The 18,966-nt window shown below is 42.9% G+C and overlaps 2 protein-coding genes across 4 annotated transcripts in view; both read left to right on the top strand.

Annotated features, from left to right (window-relative positions):
- Positions 1-3,330, top strand: part of LOC121921995 (tripartite motif-containing protein 15-like) — a 21,170-nt gene extending 17,840 nt beyond the window's left edge. The window contains exon 5 of the mRNA XM_042450841.1: positions 2,206-3,330. Coding sequence (XP_042306775.1) covers positions 2,206-2,720 — 515 coding nt within the window. The 3' untranslated portion in view covers positions 2,721-3,330. The remainder of the gene's footprint in view (positions 1-2,205) is intronic.
- A 5,462-nt stretch (positions 3,331-8,792) lies between these two features.
- Positions 8,793-18,966, top strand: part of LOC121921960 (zinc finger protein RFP-like) — an 18,976-nt gene continuing 8,802 nt past the window's right edge. Inside the window, exons 1-6 of one of the 3 annotated variants that reach the window (XM_042450754.1) lie at positions 8,793-9,481; positions 12,477-12,551; positions 13,211-13,761; positions 14,855-14,950; positions 15,500-15,724; positions 17,954-17,976. In XM_042450754.1, coding sequence (XP_042306688.1) covers positions 13,318-13,761; positions 14,855-14,950; positions 15,500-15,724; positions 17,954-17,976 — 788 coding nt within the window. In that variant the 5' untranslated portion in view covers positions 8,793-9,481; positions 12,477-12,551; positions 13,211-13,317. Of the gene's footprint in view, positions 9,482-12,389; positions 12,552-13,210; positions 13,762-14,854; positions 14,951-15,499; positions 15,725-17,953; positions 17,977-18,966 lie in introns of those variants that run through there. The other 2 variants (XM_042450755.1, XM_042450753.1) reach the window with 2 other exon arrangements.

The following is an 18,966-nucleotide window of genomic DNA, read 5'->3' as shown; positions in this document are numbered from 1 at the left end:
AAGGTTTCTGCTTTATCTCGGTCAGTGGAAATATCGCTCCCCAGCCCTGGCGTTTGTCCTGAAAGGGGAAAGGGCCAACGGAAGGAGAAGGGGGAAATTCCAGCGCAGCATCATGGGAGATTTGTAACCCATTGGTCTTCAGGAGAACCAGCGGATTGGATGTACACACCAGCCAAAGCAGCAGAGGTTTCGCACTGGCCATCAATGCGGATCCAGCCGATCCCCTAATTTTGCAGACTCTGAAAACGGAGGAGCCGGCTGCCTTCCGTTTGGAACTCAGCCGTGAATACACATTGGCCAAAGCGTATTCATGTTATATCGCATTGGTCAATGCGTATTCAGAGCTCACAGGTGTGGAACTCCAATGCTATATAATGCGAATACGCATCAGCCAATGCAAACTGATACTCAAAAAGCCCCCCGTGTGGTAAGGTCCCAAGCCCCTTAACTTAATGGGCCAACCCCTGCTCTCTCTTGCTCTCCCTCTGCCCTCCTGGCTCTACTCTGCCGCTTGCCCTGCAAAAAGCTGCTCCCTCTGGACCTGCCTGGCCAAAGGGGTGAGAGCAGCTGTAAGCCTGCTCCCAGCAAAAGCTCCCCTGGGAAGCAGAGGCAAACTCGGGGGAAGAAGAGTCCATTGCTCCCATCCTCCAAAACCCCCTGCGATCAGTAGAGGACTCTGGGAGCCGGGACATCCTCCTCCTGCCTATTTGGCCCTGGGCCTCCAGAAATCCTTTGGCGGGCCGCATGCGCATTTAGCAAGATTTACAGAGCAGTGAAAACAAATTATTCACGTAAACAAACGTATTATTTTTAAGCCTTCAAGTTTGCCGTTTTGCTAATAAGATATATATAGACTGATAATATAATGAGTCTTTAGGAATTTGAAATATTAAATTACAAGATAGACAAGAAGAACAAGAAGAAAAAAAGGAAATTCTTTGGTGCTGTTTACATAATCATTTAGAAGAATATGATATGAGGTTGTTTGAAATATATGAGCAAAGTTCTGGGATAGTAAGATTTTGAAAAAAATGTTTATGTAGATTGATTAGGAAAAGGAAGTTATAGGAAGAAAGAAGAACATGTAATTAAGCAGAGGGTAAGTTGAAATATTATATGCTGGTGAAAATCAATAAAAATTTTTTTGATAGGGGGCCCCAAGGGATCAAAAAATGGCCCTGAGAGCCATAGGTGACACTTTGCCCACCCATTACTCCTTTGTTTATCTAAAAGTAAACCTAAACCATACAGCTATGCTGCTGACCTTAGTGATCAGGATAATAATAATAATAATAATAATATTTATTTATATACCGCTATTCCATAGATCACAGCGGTGTACAACAGTTGATAAAACAGTTAAAAAACATCATAAACCCCCAACACCCCCCCCCACAATATTACAATATAAAAACATAATACAAAATAACAACAACAACACCCCCTACAAATGACTGAGGAGATAGAATAAATCAAACATTGCCAAGGGGAAAAGAGTAACAGGAAGGCTCATGGGGGAAAAGCCTGGCGGAATAGGTGGGTCTTCAAATTCCTCTTAAAAGCATCAAGGGAGGTGGAAGTATGGAGCTCATTGGGGAGAGAGTTCCAGAGCTGTGGAGCTGAAACAGAAAAAGCCCTCCGAGAAGATACATAACAAGCATCTGGAACTCTTAAAAGATGTCTCTCACCCGACCTGAGAATGCGGGGTGGATTGTATGAGGATAATGGGAGGGTATCCATACAAAGGGGATGGTGGGGGTGAGGAGTCTGTTTGGACTCCTGCTCCTAGCTAGAGTTTAGAAAAGTCCATATTGGAGGACTATCACTTCCAGAATCCCTCAACAGTCACAGCCACTGGCCCTGTGTAGTCCAGAATGTAATGTTCTCATGCTCTGCTCATATGAATATTCATTGGCCAAGTGGGGATTCGAACTATAGACTCAGAGCTGTGGTCCAATGCTCAAGCCACTATGCCATTGCCTTAGGACTGGATAATTGAAGCATGTGATAGAGTAGAAAATAGACAAATAATAATAATGATAATAATAATAATGAGACCAGAATCCAAGTCCTGAAGGCAGAACATGACAGCTCTCTAGATCTGTGGGAAGCTTTTCCTGTCACTTGATTAGATTTAGGTACTGAAGCCTGTCTCTCAGTTGATGTCACTTTCTTTTTCTTCCTCTGCTTCCATCCCCAAAACAGCAAAGGTGACTCTGGATCCAGAGACAGCACATCCTCATCTCATCTTCTCTGAGGATCATCGAACTGTAACATATAGAGAGAAACCTCAAGATCTTCCTGACAATCCTGAGAGATTCTACCCATACCCTTATGTGCTGGGCCGTGAGGGATTCACAGGAGGCAGGCATTTTTGGGAAGTCTCTGTGGGACATGAGGAGGAATGGAGTGTGGGAGTGGCCAATAAGTCTGTGGAGAGAAAAAGCTCCTTCCCTTATAGTCCCAAGACAGGAATCTGGGACATGGGGAAGTGGGGAAATGCATTCAGTGCCTCCAATCCCTCTGATGATCTTGTTCTGACCCTGAAGGAGGAGCCCAAGAGGATCCGGGTGACCTTGAACTGTGAAGGGGGCCGGGTGGCCTTTTACAATGCAGACACCGCAGACCTGATCTTTGAATACCCTCCAGACTGTTTCTCAGGAAAGACCCTCCTCCCCTCTTTTTATGTGTATGAAACCCACCTGACAATCTCTCCATAAGGCTAGAGACCAGTCTCCAAAAACCCACAGCACGAGAGGAGCTTTATCCTCCATAATCTGGATCTGTTTCTTATTTCTGCTCTCTTGCTGGATCCTCTCTGCTCTCTCTGCTCGCTCTCTCTCTCAAGCTGTGAGTTGACATATTAGCTAAAAACAGATTGATGCATTAGTTAAAAACGGCTCTTGTGTGAATTATGAGTCCTTTCTCCATGGAGCAGGTGAATGCTCAGCCCTGAGTGCTTGGCTCATGCATAAGTCCTCCTTCCATTTGGAAAGGACAGCAAGAAATAAAAGATGCAAACCAAAGTTCAGTCCATAATTCCAGTTGCTAGAGTTCAGTAGTAAGTGGGCAGCCTGTCTCTTTGCCCCCTTTGCCTGGCTTTTTCCAGGGATGTAAGCTGGACTTGGCTGTGAGGCTTTGGATTCTTGTACCTTATCTTTGTGTCCTTTTTTATCTTTTAGTTGTTTTGTTTCTCTAAGTTGTAGGGGTTTTCTAAAATTATTATTATTATTTCTATTATTTGTTATTATACTTAAATTCACTTTCCCTTTTCACCTTTTACCTTCGAGTCTTTTTCTTATTGTAATTAATTTTTCCCTTTCTTCTCTTTTACTTCTGTTTTGTTTTGACTTATTGAGTCGATCTTTTCCTTCTCTTTTCTTTCTTCCTCTCTTCTTTTATCCTTTTCACCTTTCTTCTCCCTTTCTTCCTTCCTTTCCTTAATTCTCGCTTCCCCCCCTTATTTCTTCTTCTGTTCTCCCCCTTGTCTTTCCCTTGCCCTTAATTAATTCTAAAAATTCTATTCTCTTTTAATTAAATTTTTCACAGGGTATGTAGAAACAGAGTATTGCCTCCAAAATTTTTTTATCCTTAATTATTGCTTTTCTTTGCTTTTTAGTCTTCTTTCCTACTTTTTTCTCACCTCCTCTTTCCCTTCCTTCCTCTTCTATTCTTTTTGATATTCTTTTGAACAGCCCCTCCTTTTTTTATTCTTCTCTTCTATTTTACCTCTAAGCTCTCTCCTTTTTTTCTCTCCCTCCCTTACTTCCTTTATTCTATCTCTCTCTCTACTTTCTATTAATTTGGGTTTATTACTCAAGTCTTGCTTCTTTGTAAAATTCTTTATTTACCCCAACTGCTATGAAAACCAGGTGCAGCCAATTGTTGTGTTCCTTATCTTACTCTACTTGTTTCTTGTAGGATCCTGACTGGTTGTATCTTCAAGGCTAGTTATATGGAAATTGTTTATTGTTATGAAATTGTTGACTTGATTCTGGGGAGAAGTATAAACACAAAACAGTAAACAATCCATTACCTTCCCCTTCTTATCCCCTCCTTTCATCCCAAATTTAAAAAAAAATCTAAATACAGTGGTGCCTCGGGTTACGAAATTAATTCGTTCCGCGGCTAATTTCGTAACCCGAAAAACCTTCGTAAGCCGAATTGCCATAGGCGCTAATGGGGAAAAAAGCCGCGGCTCTGCCGCGGCTCCATTTAAAACAGCGCGGAGTTTTTTCGTAACCCGAAAAAACTTTCGTAACCCGAAACAATAAATCCCTATGGGATTTTTTCGTATCCCGAAAAATTCGTAACCTGGGTATTTCGTATCCCGAGGTACCACTGTATATAAAATAGATCCCCCTTACTATGTCCCCCTGCTCCCCTTTGGTGAGTCTTTTTTTTTCCTTTTTACACTAACTCACATTCTAATCTTCTGTTTATCCCACTATTTTTTGTTTATTTCTTTTGTTAGTTATTTTCCTTTGTCTTCAATATAATATCTCTCTTTACAGTCTTTTTCTAAATTCTCTGCTTTTCTCCTTCTGCTACTTTTATAAAGTGTTTGGTTTAAATTATAGACCCAGATCTTTGAAAAAAGTCTTTGAAGGGGGAACAAAATCCCAAATGTAGTCCCAAATCTTAGGGGGAAGAAATCCCAATTCTTGGAATAAATGTGGAAAAATGTAAAAGCAAAAGACTGTCCTAGGTCCCTTTATATTTCAAAGGACAAGTTGGTATTGAATAAACCAAACAGTATTTTTCCCACCATGTATGAGTCCAGTTTGTTTCCAACTTTATGGTGTGTTTTTCTTTCCTTACTTTTCCCTCTTTTATATTTCTATTTTTTTTATTTTGATATGAAAAACCATTGCAATACATAATACCACAGTACCTACAAAAAAATCCCAATACATATACACAAACACTATACATGTTCTACATACAAATACACTAACAAATAAAGAGCAAGTTGTATCATTCTTGTAAAAAGACTAATACTTCCTGATTAGTCATACCTAACTTGTTCAAATAGATAATTCAGCTACGGTACTTCTTTTTATATAACATAATAATAATGGTATTAAGAATATTTCTTAGATGGATTATTGTATATATCTCTAATGACTATTGACAAGAAAGATGTTTTGCTATATCTATATCAGCATTATATCCCAACATCAGCTGCCAAGAGAACTTAAAGTACTTGAAAGCTTAAACTTATACACACACACATATATACATGTACAACATACCACTGTTATACTACAAAATATTCCAGGATAAATAGTCCTGGATATATTTCCAAATTTTTTTAGTTGAAGGGGGTGCTCACCCATTCCTAGCACTTGATACCACCAAGGCAGTATTCCTCCATTAAGATAGGAAGCTTTGTTTTTGCCCCTTTCCTTTGGTGTTTTCTTGAATTTGTTTGCTTTAATTAAACCAATTAGATTTTTTTTATTTATTTTCAGTATTTATACCCTGCCCTTCAGCCCTATTATTATTTTCAGTTAGATGGTTCCTTTCCCTCAGGCTTACAATCTAAAAAGACACGACACAAAAGGAGAAGGGAATGGTGGGGAAAGGGATCAGGTCCAGCAGTTCTTCTCTCCCTCTGAGGCCTGGACCAAGGCAGATGGACCAAAGGGAGGGCTCTGCTTCTTAATTGAGGCCAGGCCCAGTGGAGCTGGGCCTGCATCTCTCCCTCCACAGCCAGATGGCACCAGATGAACTTTAATTATAAAGAATTTTAATATAGAAAAAAGTGGTGGCGGTGCTTAAACCTTCTTGGATGCAGATCCAAGGCTGTGCTTTGCTCTATCAACCGTGTAATGCCATCCGTGCCCCTGTCACTTGCTGCCGCTTGCCAATTGTCCCTCCACTATTTCAGGATGCTTGCGGTTCAGTCCTGATCTCCCGCAGCACTCCCTCTGCTCCAGGGATGTAGCTAGGATTTTAGGAAGGGGGGGGGTCCAGACTAAGTGCCACCATTATAATGGGGCTTGGGTGTGGCAGCGCAGCAGCACACACCATTCATTTTTATTGGGGGGGGGGGTCGGGACCCCAAGAACCCCCCCTTGGCTATGTTGTCCCTGTCTGCTCCAATCTTCTTCCTTTTCCAGGGCAGTGGCTGTCCACAAGCTCCTCTGGACCCTCTTTACCAGAGTGGGTAAGGGAAGAGATTGAGGCCTCTTTACAGTTTGTTTCAGCCCAGCAGAGTATTGAGATCATTGGGAGAGGCTTTTATCTCTGTCCTCTTAGGCGCGTTTGGAGGGAACAAGGGAGAGGGCCTTCTTGGTGGCTTCTCCCAGGCTCTGGAGCTCCCTCCCTGGAGATGCCAGGCTGGCTCCATTCCTGCTTTTGTTTCGGCGGCAGTGGCAGATAAAAACATTTTTATGAGGCCAGGCTTTCTCACACTGATATGTGTGCTGTAAGAGCTTTATACAGAGTTTTTGAATTTTAAATCTGAACATGTAATGTTTTTAACTTTTTGAAATTGTTTCATCGGGTTTTTTTAACTTTGTATTTTGATTGTTTTATATTGTTTTAACTTGGACTATTTTAAATTTAGTTACCCACTTTGAGGAAGGTGGGATATAAATAAATAAATAAATAAATAAATAAATAAATAATAAGGTCCTGAGCCTACAGGCTGTGAACAGATCAATGGAGGGTGGGGGGGCTGGAATTGTTTTATTCACAGGGTCAACTTGAAGGCAGCTAACAACAAACAGCAACAAGACAAACTTATAATAGGATTTCTTGAGCAGAGTTTGTTCAGAGGAGGTTTGCTGTTGCCTTCCCCTGAGGCTGAGAGAGTGTTCCCTTTTATGTTACAAGGAGCAGTCACGTGTGATGTTATTCAGCATGAACCACAGTTGAACAAAGGACACCATTCAAATAAACACACCAAATCTAACAAATGGGAATACACACACACACACAGGTTGAGTCTCCCTTATCTAGAATTCCAGAATCCAAAATACTCCAAAAACCAAAATATTTTCCATAGATGGCTGAGAAACTCACACATTTACTGTCTGATAGTTCGATATACACAAACTTTCTTTCATGCATAAAAGCATAGAAAATATTGTGTAAAATAACATCAGGCTAAGTGTATAAGGTGTATATGGAAGATAAAATGAATGTTGAGTTTAGACTTGGCCCCATCTCCAGGATCTCTCCTTATGTACATATATGCAAATAATGGCATTCTAAAATCCCAAAAGACCAAAAATCTAAAACTTCTGTTCCCAAGCATTTCAAGTAAGGGAGACTTGACCTATATCTTAAAGCCTAGGTACAATGTGGTGGGTTATAAACTTTCCAAAGAAATCAAATATACCAACAACCAGCATTCTTTGGCAGAGAAAGCTAATGATCTTGTAAAACTACAAATCCCAGGATTCCATAGGATGGAGCTTCAACAAAACTGCCTTATTTCTTTAGAGAAAAATACTACAAAATGCAGTACTGTTGGTACATTACACCAAACAGATTGTTAGACAAAGAGAATCTTCTGGTCTCAGTTGAAGTTTCCTTGAGCATTAACAATTTAATAATAAGAAATAAATCTCAATTCTTGCATCTTCAAAAGGCATTGGCAAAGTCCTCCACGGACTCTCTTCCATGCCAGCATTCTCTGAAGATGGCAGCCGCAGATGCTGGCAAAATGTCAGGAACTAACTCTTCTAGAACATGGCCACATAGCCCCCAAAACCCACAAAAAACTATGAACTGGTAAAAGATTCCTTGCTTAGTAAAACCCTATGAAATGCATGAGGTCACTGTGGAGTATATCATGTGGAGATTTTTAGAGCTTTTGCAGCTCAGTTCTGAAGTGACTGCGAGTCCAATGATGCGGATTCACGTCATAACATGAATGTGTTATCAGACAAGATTCCTTTCTATGGGCGCTCCTTCCTTGGGGCTTCCGCAGTGATTCCAAAGTGACCACTCATTTTGATGAATTTGAAAAAAAAGTGAATTCACAGAATTTGCATTCAAGCTCACTTCGATTTCACTTCAAATTGGTCTGGTATGGAAGTTCACTCCGATGTCACACCCCTTGGCCCTCCTTCATCCCCTTCCTCCTCCTTCACCTCCTGCCACCCATCCCATCATCCCCTGCCTTCTCCTGCATCTGAATCCTGGCCCGTGACCCCCGCCACCTATCCCATCATCCCCTGCCTTCTGCTGCATCTGAATACTGGCCCCAGTGACCTCCTGTCATCTATCCCATCATCCCCTGACTGCTCCTTCATCCCGATGAAGGATGACAGCTAAGGAGGGGGCAGGGAAGGATGACAGAGTCCAGAGCCCCACTGAGCATGTGCGAAGGTGCCGATTCAAATCGGTGAACCCTCCAAATATGCTCTGGTGTGGTAATACAATGTGCACTCACCCCGCTTTGCTTGAATCCACATCACGTGACTTGTCTGGAATTGCACTGACTCCACTTCCTCCTCGATTTGGAAAGGCAACAGAAAGGCAACCAGGTGTGGTAAAACATCACGTTTTAACGTGAATTTGCATTGCTAGACAGGAGTGACTCTGGATCTGGTGTGAAAAAACATCATGCTTCGTGTTACTAGAACAGAAGTGACTGCAGATCTGAGTTGCAAACCCCCCACGTGTGATAAGGGCTTGTAAGTCAACAGACGACCTGAAGGGATATACACATAGGGTATACACTGGACAAGGCATTGCATAATGGAGAGCATCCAAGCAAAAATAATGGGGGCGGGGGGATTATACAAAATGAAAGCTAAAAACACTCATATAAATGTAAATGCATGCCTGAAGAAGATGTTGAAATGTAGGACATGTCCTGGTAAAGGAGGCCCTTTGGTCACTCTGTCTCCTCCTAATTTTGCAGTTCCCTGCCCCAACCCAGATCCCCCAACCCACCCCCAACTCTCCTTTCCATAAACCTTAAAAAGGGGGATGAGTGGGGGTGGGAGGGTATTGAACCTGTAAATTAATGTCTAATTCAAGGTTTGGGAGCCATTGCATGATTAAACATATCGCCATGTTGGCCATATTGTACTGTTTACGACTGATTGATTGATTGATTGATTGATTGAAATTTTATTTATATACCGCCATTCCTGCGATCACAGCGGTTTACAAAACAATAGTAGAAATACATTACAGGACAAGTTACAGATTATAAATAAGAATTAAACAGCAATCCAATCGACATCAATAAAACAGTCTAAAAATACGAATCACAATACACAGGAGAAAAAACAATCAGGACAACAATCTCCTGACAATACTAGCTACACACCCTTTCCTCAGTCTCCCTCCCTCCTGAGAATCCGCAACGGCGGCACCAGACAACTGTCCTTGGCACTCCTCCCTGATGGTATAGGGACATGAGTGGCGTCCTCTGCAGGGAAACCGGCGAGCCGGGTTAAAAAAAAAAGCCACTCCCACCGGCCCCTCCCCTTCGAAAAACGCTGCTCCGGCGGTAAGGCAGAGTCCTCTGGGCTGCACATGCCCAGGTGGTAGGTGGGCGGGCGGCGTCCTGGTAGATAACAGTTAAGGAGGGAGGGGCCTCTTCCTCCAGGCAGTCCCCGATGTTGCTGGATCTGCCTGATGGCTCCCTCTGAGGCCGAGATGACAGTTGGGGAGGGAGGGGCCTCTTCCTCCAGGCAGTCCCCGATGTTACTGGGTCTGCCTGATGGCTCCCTCTGAGGCCGAGATGACAGTTGGGGAGGGAGGGGCCTCTTCCTCCAGGCAGTCCCCGATGTTACTGGGTCTGCCTGATGGCTCCCTCTGAGGCCGAGATGACAGTTGGGGAGGGAGGGGCCTCTTCCTCCAGGCAGTCCCCGATGTTACTGGGTCTGCCTGATGGCTCCCTCTGAGGCCGAGATGACAGTTGGGGAGGGAGGGGCCTCTTCCTCCAGGCAGTCCCCGATGTTACTGGGTCTGCCTGATGGCTCCCTCTGAGGCCGAGATGACAGTTGGGGAGGGAGGGGCCTCTTCCTCCAGGCAGTCCCCGATGTTACTGGGTCTGCCTGATGGCTCCCTCTGAGGCCGAGATGACAGTTGGGGAGGGAGGGGCCTCTTCCTCCAGGCAGTCCCCGATGTTACTGGGTCTGCCTGATGGCTCCCTCTGAGGCCGAGATGACAGTTGGGGAGGGAGGGGCCTCTTCCTCCAGGCAGTCCCCGATGTTACTGGGTCTGCCTGATGGCTCCCTCTGAGGCCGAGATGACAGTTGGGGAGGGAGGGGCCTCTTCCTCCAGGCAGTCCCCGATGTTACTGGGTCTGCCTGATGGCTCCCTCTGAGGCCGAGATGACAGTTGGGGAGGGAGGGGCCTCTTCCTCCAGGCAGTCCCCGATGTTACTGGGTCTGCCTGATGGCTCCCTCTGAGGCCGAGATGACAGTTGGGGAGGGAGGGGCCTCTTCCTCCAGGCAGTCCCCGATGTTACTGGGTCTGCCTGATGGCTCCCTCTGAGGCCGAGATGACAGTTGGGGAGGGAGGGGCCTCTTCCTCCAGGCAGTCCCCGATGTTACTGGGTCTGCCTGATGGCTCCCTCTGAGGCCGAGATGACAGTTGGGGAGGGAGGGGCCTCTTCCTCCAGGCAGTCCCGATGTTGCTGGATCTGCCTACCATGGGGTTTGCTTGGCAAGATTTGTTCAGAGGGGGTTTACTTTGCCTTCCTCTGAGGTGAGAGACTGTCACTTGATCAAGGTCACCCAGTGGATTTCCATGGCCAAGCCAAGATTCAAGCCCTGGTCTCTAGAGCCATACTCCAACACTCAAGCCTGGGGCCTATAAACTTTCTTAATGCAAAGTTTGGAAGCTGTTGCATTAAACATATCCAGGGTAGCCATGTTGGCCATATAGCAATGTACAATAACATCCCTCAATAAACCCTTAATGAAGCCAATCAATATGCACTAAATCTATGTTGCAGGCTTTCCAAGCTCCACTGGCTTCTCCATCAGTCACAGGTGTTAAAAACCATACAAGAGACAGAAAAAAATGACAATGGTAGCCATAGGCTTTTCAGGAAGCTTCTATACTTTTGGATCAGGTGTTGTTAGGGTACAGTATGCAAATGTAGTTCCAACTGAAAAAAAGTTGCATCCTATTTAATTGGAATTTAAGGTGTCATGGGTACAAAACATACTGCAGAAATAATTCAGTTTGATACCGCTTTAACTGCCCTGGCTCAGTGTTAGGAAATTCTGGGAACTGTACCTTATTGTGGCACCAGATCTCTTTGACAGAGAAGCCTAAATTTCTAACAAAACTAGAGTTCCCAGAGACGAGCCAGGGCAGTTCAAGTGGTCTCAAACAAGATTATTTCTGCAGTGTGTTTTGGATCATAGCCTTTGTGGTAGTAAACTGGGCGAAAGGTTTGCAGGTATGTGATGTTTTATTCTAAAATGTTTTGGAGATTATTTGGCTGCCTCTGAGGTCCTTTAGGTATTTAGTTGCCTAAGTAGAGCCACAACCACTGCAACACCTACACAGGTGAAGGAGATGTTCCAGGCTGCAGGTGTCCGTATAATCAACAATACAGGAGAAAAACATGGTCTCCACGTTATAGTCCTATATATAAATCACACCATTTCATGCATATAAATAGAAATGCTGAGGTCTAACCCCATCACTCCCTCTTCCATAGGCTTCTTCCTAGAATCATAGATCTGCAAGAGACCTCAAGAACCCATTTAATCTAACCACTGTCATTGAGGAAAACGCTACTAAACTCCCAACATCAGGCTGCATCACACTGTTTGAGGCATTTTTTGCACTCAACAATAATTATGCTTTTCCCCAGGGTACTTTTTATTAAATTTAAACAGAAAATACAATTATAACTAAAATTTAGAAATACCTTTTAGCTTGTAGCATCTATAGAGACTAATTGTGCATCTGAGGAAGTAGACTATAGACTGGCTTTAAATGTCGGCATCGGGACAGAGTGGGGGCATGGAGATCGCACGCCGCATGCCCAAATGCCTCCCAAATGCCGTCACCCTGACCTCCTGACTGCACAGCAGGTTGCATTATGCCATTTCTTTTGGTGCAGCGTTTAGATTTGCTGCCCCAAAGAAACTCGGAAACACCGCAGCAATGTCTATCCACAGCCCCTTCCCAAGAGGTCCAGGGGGGGTGATGCTATGAGTTGCTACACTAGGTGACACCAACCCTAGTGACACCTCTATCTGCAGCTCCTGATACAATTCAATATTTTTATTTTATTTTATTATTATATCCACTCCTGTGAAAGAGCAGGTGGAGGGGAGGGTTGTCTCCTGCCCAGGACAGAACAAGAGGGACCACAGGACCCAAAGGAAAGGGGCAGACAGGAGGAGGAATGGGAAAGCAGCTGGAAGAGATTAGAGGGGGAAAGCGAGGCTGAGAGAGAGGAATTAAAGAATGAGGGAGAGACAAACTTGAGGAAATGAAATGAGAAACATTGAACTCAGCCTACCAACTTCTAGAAAGAAGACGGGTGCAGAAGAGAGTGGAAGGTGAGCCCTGACACCACAGCAATGGAGAAGAAAAGAAGAAGGTAGGTAAGTATAGTCAGCCCTCCATATCCATTTTTTTAATCCATGGATTCAAGCACCCATAGCTTGAAAATATTCAAAAATTATATACATTCCAAAAAGCAAACCTTGACATTGTCACAATTTTACTATCCATTGCATTTAAGCATCCACAGATTTTGGTATCCTCAGGGGCTCCTGGAACCAAACCCCAGAGGATACCAAAGGCCCACTGTAACTGCATAGATGCACTCCACCTCCCTGAGAATCTTTTCCAGTTGCAGCAGCAAATACAATAAGCCTTGCAAACTGCAGCAAGCCTCAGTTTAATAGCTGTCCCAAAACTGGAGAAATTGCCCCCTTCTTTTCTGTCTAGAGATGCCCCATGAAAACTGGAGGCATAAGGCCAGGCCCAGAGATCTGTCAACCCTGGGTTAGAATGTAATGAGTCCTGTGTTTGTTCTGAAAGGACTTTTAACAACAGATTGAAATATGCTTAAATAGAACATATGATGATTATCTGTTGCACATGGCCTTTAAAGGCCCTGGTAGATTGAGGGACAATGGGCATTTTAAGTAAATAAAAAGGCAGCCACACTCTTACTACATAGCTGGCCTTCATTTTTAACATGATTTTTTTTTTAAATCAGAAAGCGTTCCTTAAACTTGTTCCGCCTTTCTCCCAGGCATGGCAGCATGTTATTGTGCTGAGTGAGCCACTTTCGGGAAAGGAAATGCTCTGTCGGGGAGTGCAAAAGAAACCAAAGTATTGTGTGCTCTTTGTGAGACAGGGATGGCTGATGTTTCTGCTGCTGGTAGGGATCCCATCAAGGATCTCTGTGAAGAAGCCACTTGTCCTGTTTGCTTGGAGTATTTCAAGGATCCTGTGACCTTAGAATGTGGGCACAATTTCTGCCAAACATGCCTGTCCCAGTGCTGGAAGGAGTTCGGCTCTGCGGAGATCTCCTGTCTTCAATGCAAGGAGAAAGTCCTGCAAAGGAATCTCAAGCCCAATCGGCAGCTGGCTAATATGGTAGAGATAGCCAAGGAACTGAGTTTTCAAGGAGGAAGGAGCCAGAAGACAGAAGAAAAGGGGAGAGTTTGTGAGAAACACCAGGAGCCCCTCAAGCTCTTCTGCAAGGACCATGAAGTCTCCATCTGTCTGGTGTGTGACAGGTCAAAGGAGCATGAAAATCACAAGGTGATTCCTGTGGATGAGGCCTCAGAAGAGTACAAGGTAGGAAAAAGGAAAGGGAAACCTCTATGTGAGGTATAGTTTTCTAAGTACCAAAGTACCTCATCAAATTAATAGGAACAAAACAAGTGAAGCAGCAATTTCCAATTTATTATTATTACAATCTGGCAAGCCTCAGGCAAGTAGGCACACTTGTCCCAGGTTTTACACACTATTTATAATCTATTTTTGCCACAATTTTAGCAATAGCAAGTACATTTCTATACCGCTTATCAGTGCACTTAAGCACTCCCTAAGTGGTTTACAACTGTAAGCTAATTGCCCCCAACAATCTGGGTACTCATTTTAGCAACATTCTCAGAAAGGTGCAAGCCTGAGTCAAGTATGAGCCCTTTCGCTGGTATTCAACTCGCAATCTTGCGGTTTGTGAGTGAGTGGGTGCAGTACAGGTATTTAACCACTGGACCACCAGAGCTCCTAAATTTTCTTTATCTCAGTTTTCATTGGTTGGTGTACAAACCTTTAGAAACTCCTAATTACAGGTATATTTTCCATAACATCTTCATACTACTCCATACAATGCGTGTCCATATAAATTAGCTATTATGCATTCATTGGTGTATTACTAATATTCATAACCCTCATTAGGCCATTGAAATTGAATTGAGTTGAATTGAAACTGAAATTATTTTAGGTTTGTAACAACCTAAAATAAAAAATAAAGTAGAAAAAGGAATCCTGTTGCCATTATTGCTACTATATGCTTTCACATAAATTTTAGTCTGTTTCCAATAGGATTTAATCTGAGTTTTCTGCCATTATTGCTCTAGTCTCTGTCTGATTTGTTTCATTTGTCAGCTCCTTAGAAAACCAGGGGTTTAGCTCCACTCTGTGAGATGGGACACTTAGGAGCAATCATGTCAACTGCCCTTCTCATTTCCCCTTATTATTATGCATAATAAATAATGAATGGAGATGTAGCAAAGATCATGTAATAGAAACTTTTTTTTTAATGTTTGTACTAACTGCTTATTCTTTTTAAATTAAAAAAACTTGGGAAAAAGGGGAGAGCCTGATCTGAACCCATTCTAAACCTTGACCAAAATGTGAACATGGACTTTCCTTTTCTCTTCAGGATCGGATTAGGAATTTGCTGGAGACTCTGGAGGAGGAGAAGGAAAATATTTTGGCATACAAAGCAGAAACAGAACAGGAAAGCCAAGGTTTGCTTGTAAGTGGTACTGTTCCTGGGAAGTGAGAAAGGATTATAGCCTTGAGTGAGGGGCTGGTTACACTCCATATGCAATGAGGAAATTGCTTTAAAAAAATCTCTCATTTGAAATGACCTAATATGCTTCAAAAAATATTGACAGAAGCCCATTCCAGTGAGCTTGCAAGTCTTTACGAAACTCTTTCGCTACTGAATATTGATGTTTTCTGTGTGAATAGACTCAAGACCATTTCCAAGGGAATGCTGACAATTCCCCTCTTGATGCTCCAAAGAAAGATTTCTTCCTGCCTCTCACTTCTGTGGCCTGTTACAGACAGCCAAAATAAATCTACTTCGAGTCACAGTAGAGGTATGGTGTTTCAATGATGAGTCCAGAAGTCGCACCAAAGCCACACTCCAGCCCTAAGGACTGGAGCGTGGCTTTGGTGCGGCTTCTGGATGCTTAGGATGCATGCATCATAGAAAACACCATACCTCCACTGTGACTCGAACAGCTTTATTTTGGCTGTCTGTAACAGGCCTGTGTCTCCTTGTCTTTATTCAATTTAGGAGCAAACAGAAAGAGAGAAGGAAAAGATTGTGGCTGCATTCAGACAGATGCACCTGGAAGAACAAGAGAAACGTCTTCTGGCGCATATGGAAGAAATGGAGAAGGAGATATCAGCCAAAGGGGAGGATCATCTGGCCATCCTTTCAGAGGAACTCTCCTCTCTTGAGGGTCTCATCCGGGAGATGGAGGAGAAGCATCGGCAGCCAGAAGGTGAACTCCTCCAGGTAAGGCCTGGTCCTGAATGCATGAAATGGAGCGTACCACTTTCAACAGAAGGCAAGGGAGTTTATCAGACAAGGGAAATTGGAAGTATAATCTAATGGCAATCCGAATGCAATCATGGGGTTTAACATTATTGCTTGATAGACTACCACTTGCAATTTCAGGCAATGGGAAGTCAGTTTGAGCGCAATCATGGAGTTTCACATTATTGTGTGATAAACTGCCCCACACAAATTTGGGCAATGGCATGCTATTTTCGGGCAATGAGGAGCCAGTTTGAACGCAATTTGCATTCACATAAATTCGCTAAACTAGCGAATTCACGTGAATGCGTTCTGGCTCCACTTTCTTTTCATTCAAAATTAAGAGTAATTCCTCCCGTTTGATAAACTCCCAATAGTAAGGGCTCTTCGACAGTGGAACAAACTCCCTCGGAGTGCAGTAGAGTCGCCTTCCTTGGAGGTCTTTAAGCAGAGGCTGGATGGCCATCTGTTGGGGATGCTTTGATTGAGAGTTCCTGCATAGCAGGGGGTTGGACTGTATGGCCCTTGTGGTCTCTTCTAACTCTATGACTCTAACACTATTCTGTAGGGGAATAGAAGTTTCCTAAGGCTTCAGCCCTTGGTAAGGAAACAAAAATATCAAAGCCAAGCCTGTTAGGGTCTAGCTTGTAAATCAGCAGAGCAGCAGAAACGGTCTTTTGTCTTAAAATGCTTCTGTAAGAACTGAGGCTGACACAAATAGCTTGTAGTTTAAAAAACAAAACTTTACTAATGTCTTAAATCTACATATACATGGAAGCTACATCCTAACCTTTCTATTGAATAGTTCAGGTAAAAGAAGAAGTTTGTATCTCACCATCTTTTGGAGGAAAGTTAAGAGAGCATGGTGATGGAGAGACCAGAAGGGAAAGCAGGAGATATTATTGTTTGAGAGAACTTGGTTATTTAGAACACATGATCTGTTTATCAACTTACAAAGGTATTTATTGCCCCTGTAATTTAGCAGGACCAAATGGCATGCAAATAGAGATAGAAGACAGTAGAGATGCATGCAGGAAAACCCTATCTATCTGAGGAGGGAGATAGAGAATGCAATGATTTTCCAACATATTCTCCTGGTGTTAGCACAGCTTACATCCTGTCCAGAATATGGAAATAATGTATTCCAAACAACAACATTACATTTGGGGATGTAGCACCTTAGAACATAAAAACAGAAAATTATTGGGATTTTGTTTGAAAATTTAAAACTTTGGAAAGTACCAGAAAGCCCAGTTAGTCCAACCCTCTTCTGCAATGCAGGAAAACACAACTGCAGCACTCCTGCAAGATGTCCATTCAACCCTTTTTAAAAAGTCCTCCAAAGACAGAGAGCCCACTACAGTACTTTCCAAGACAGTTCATTTCACTGTTGAACAGCCCTCAAAATAAAGAAGTGCTTCATGATGTTTAAGTGAAATCTCTTTTCTTGTAGCCTGAAATCATGGTTTGCATTCTAGTCTCTTGAATAGCAGAAAGCAAGCTCAACGTTATCTTCTGCGTGATAGCCTTCCAGAGATTTGAAACATATGGGGAACAAAGCAAGGAAATATTGAATTTTAGTTTCTCTATACAAAGTAGCTGAAGTGATATTCATTCTCTCTCTCTCTCTCTCCTCTTTCTATACTTTTCAACAAGAGTTGTGTGAAAATGAGAGAAGCACAGGATCCTGCCAGTTCCTGAGTGTATAGTTCAGAGTAGACTAGAATGCTGTGCCAATGTCATCCACTCTAGGAAGTGTAGTTAGCTGCCCAGAATTAAGGTAATGTAGTGTGTGGCTTTAAGAATCGGAAAATATGGACCACAATAAAAAATTATTAGAGTTTATTGTTTGCAAGAGATGATGCAAATGATTAAAACAAAAGCATCCAACTTGGGTTCAATCCATTCTGTCATTTAACCTGCTAAAAAGAAATGCAGGTTCTCTGCATTTGAAAGGGATACATTCCCATACTTTCTGTAGATAGTGAGAATTGTGGATAGTAGCAAACTCTGTTGAAATGAACAACTTTCAATGCAAGCAATACCATAGAATCTCTCGGAAGGACCTAGAAATGCCTAGAGAGAACCATGAAAGCCTTCGACTTCACCTAGAGAGAACCTTCTTTTGAGTATGCTACTTTTGAAGACAGGTGAGAGTGGTCTCCATGCAAATGCCTTTGCTGAGTGGTTTCTTTCCTTTGTTTACAGGATATAGGAAGCTTCTTACAGGGGTAAGTTATTCTCCTTGCCTCTCCCACAAAAGCTCTAATTTGTATATGAGGCACATGCTTCTCCAGTGTCATGGAGAGAAAACCAAGGGGATTCTATCGCCTCCAAAGTCTCACCAATCAAAACAGGGATCCTCTTGAGTTGTCATTGTTGTTTTGGCAAGATTTACTGAGTGTGTGTGTGTGTTACCATTACCTTCCTCTGAGGTTCAGAGAATGGGATTTTTCCAAAGTCACCTAGTTGATTTTCCAGTTGAGCAGAAATTTGTACCATGGTTTTATAGCAATAGCAATTGGAATTGCATATACAGTCGGCCCTTCTTATACATGGATTTTTTATACACGGATTTAAGCATACACGGTTTGAAAATGTTCTAAAAAAGTATAAATTTACCTTGATGTTCCATTTTTTATTAGGGACACCATTTTGCTATGTCATTATACTTAATGGGACTTGAGCATACACGGATTTTGTTATACGCGGGGGATCTTGGAACCAAACCCGAGCATATAACAAGGATCCACTGTACATTTCTATACCGCTTATCAGTGCACTTAAGCACTCCCTAAGAGGTTTACAAAATGTAAGCTAACTGGCCCCAACAAGCTGGGTACTCATTTTAGCGACTTCAGGAGGATGCAAACTTGTGTCGCGCTTGAGCCCTTGGCTAGCATTGAACTCACAATCATATGGTTTTGAGTCAGTGGCTGCAGTACAGGCATTTAACTGCCACCAGGCATTCTTATAGACTCCCAGTCCAACTTTCCCATCAATGACAAGCAGCTGGAAAACTCTTTATTTACGGGATAATGATGGGATTACTACGATGTCACACAACGTTGTGTGATAATCTTTGCCAAATCATTCAACACTGACAGAAGCATACTGCTATTGCTCCCATCTGAAAATCTCCTAAGACTCAGCAGGGAAGGCATTGTGGGGGCATCTTTAGTGATGTTGTTTTCTCTCATTTTCTTCTCTTTCTCTCTCTC

Source organism: Sceloporus undulatus, chromosome 2, assembly GCF_019175285.1.
Source record: "Sceloporus undulatus isolate JIND9_A2432 ecotype Alabama chromosome 2, SceUnd_v1.1, whole genome shotgun sequence".
NCBI lineage: Eukaryota > Metazoa > Chordata > Lepidosauria > Squamata > Phrynosomatidae > Sceloporus > Sceloporus undulatus.
This window is presented reverse-complemented; position numbering and strand designations above follow the sequence as displayed.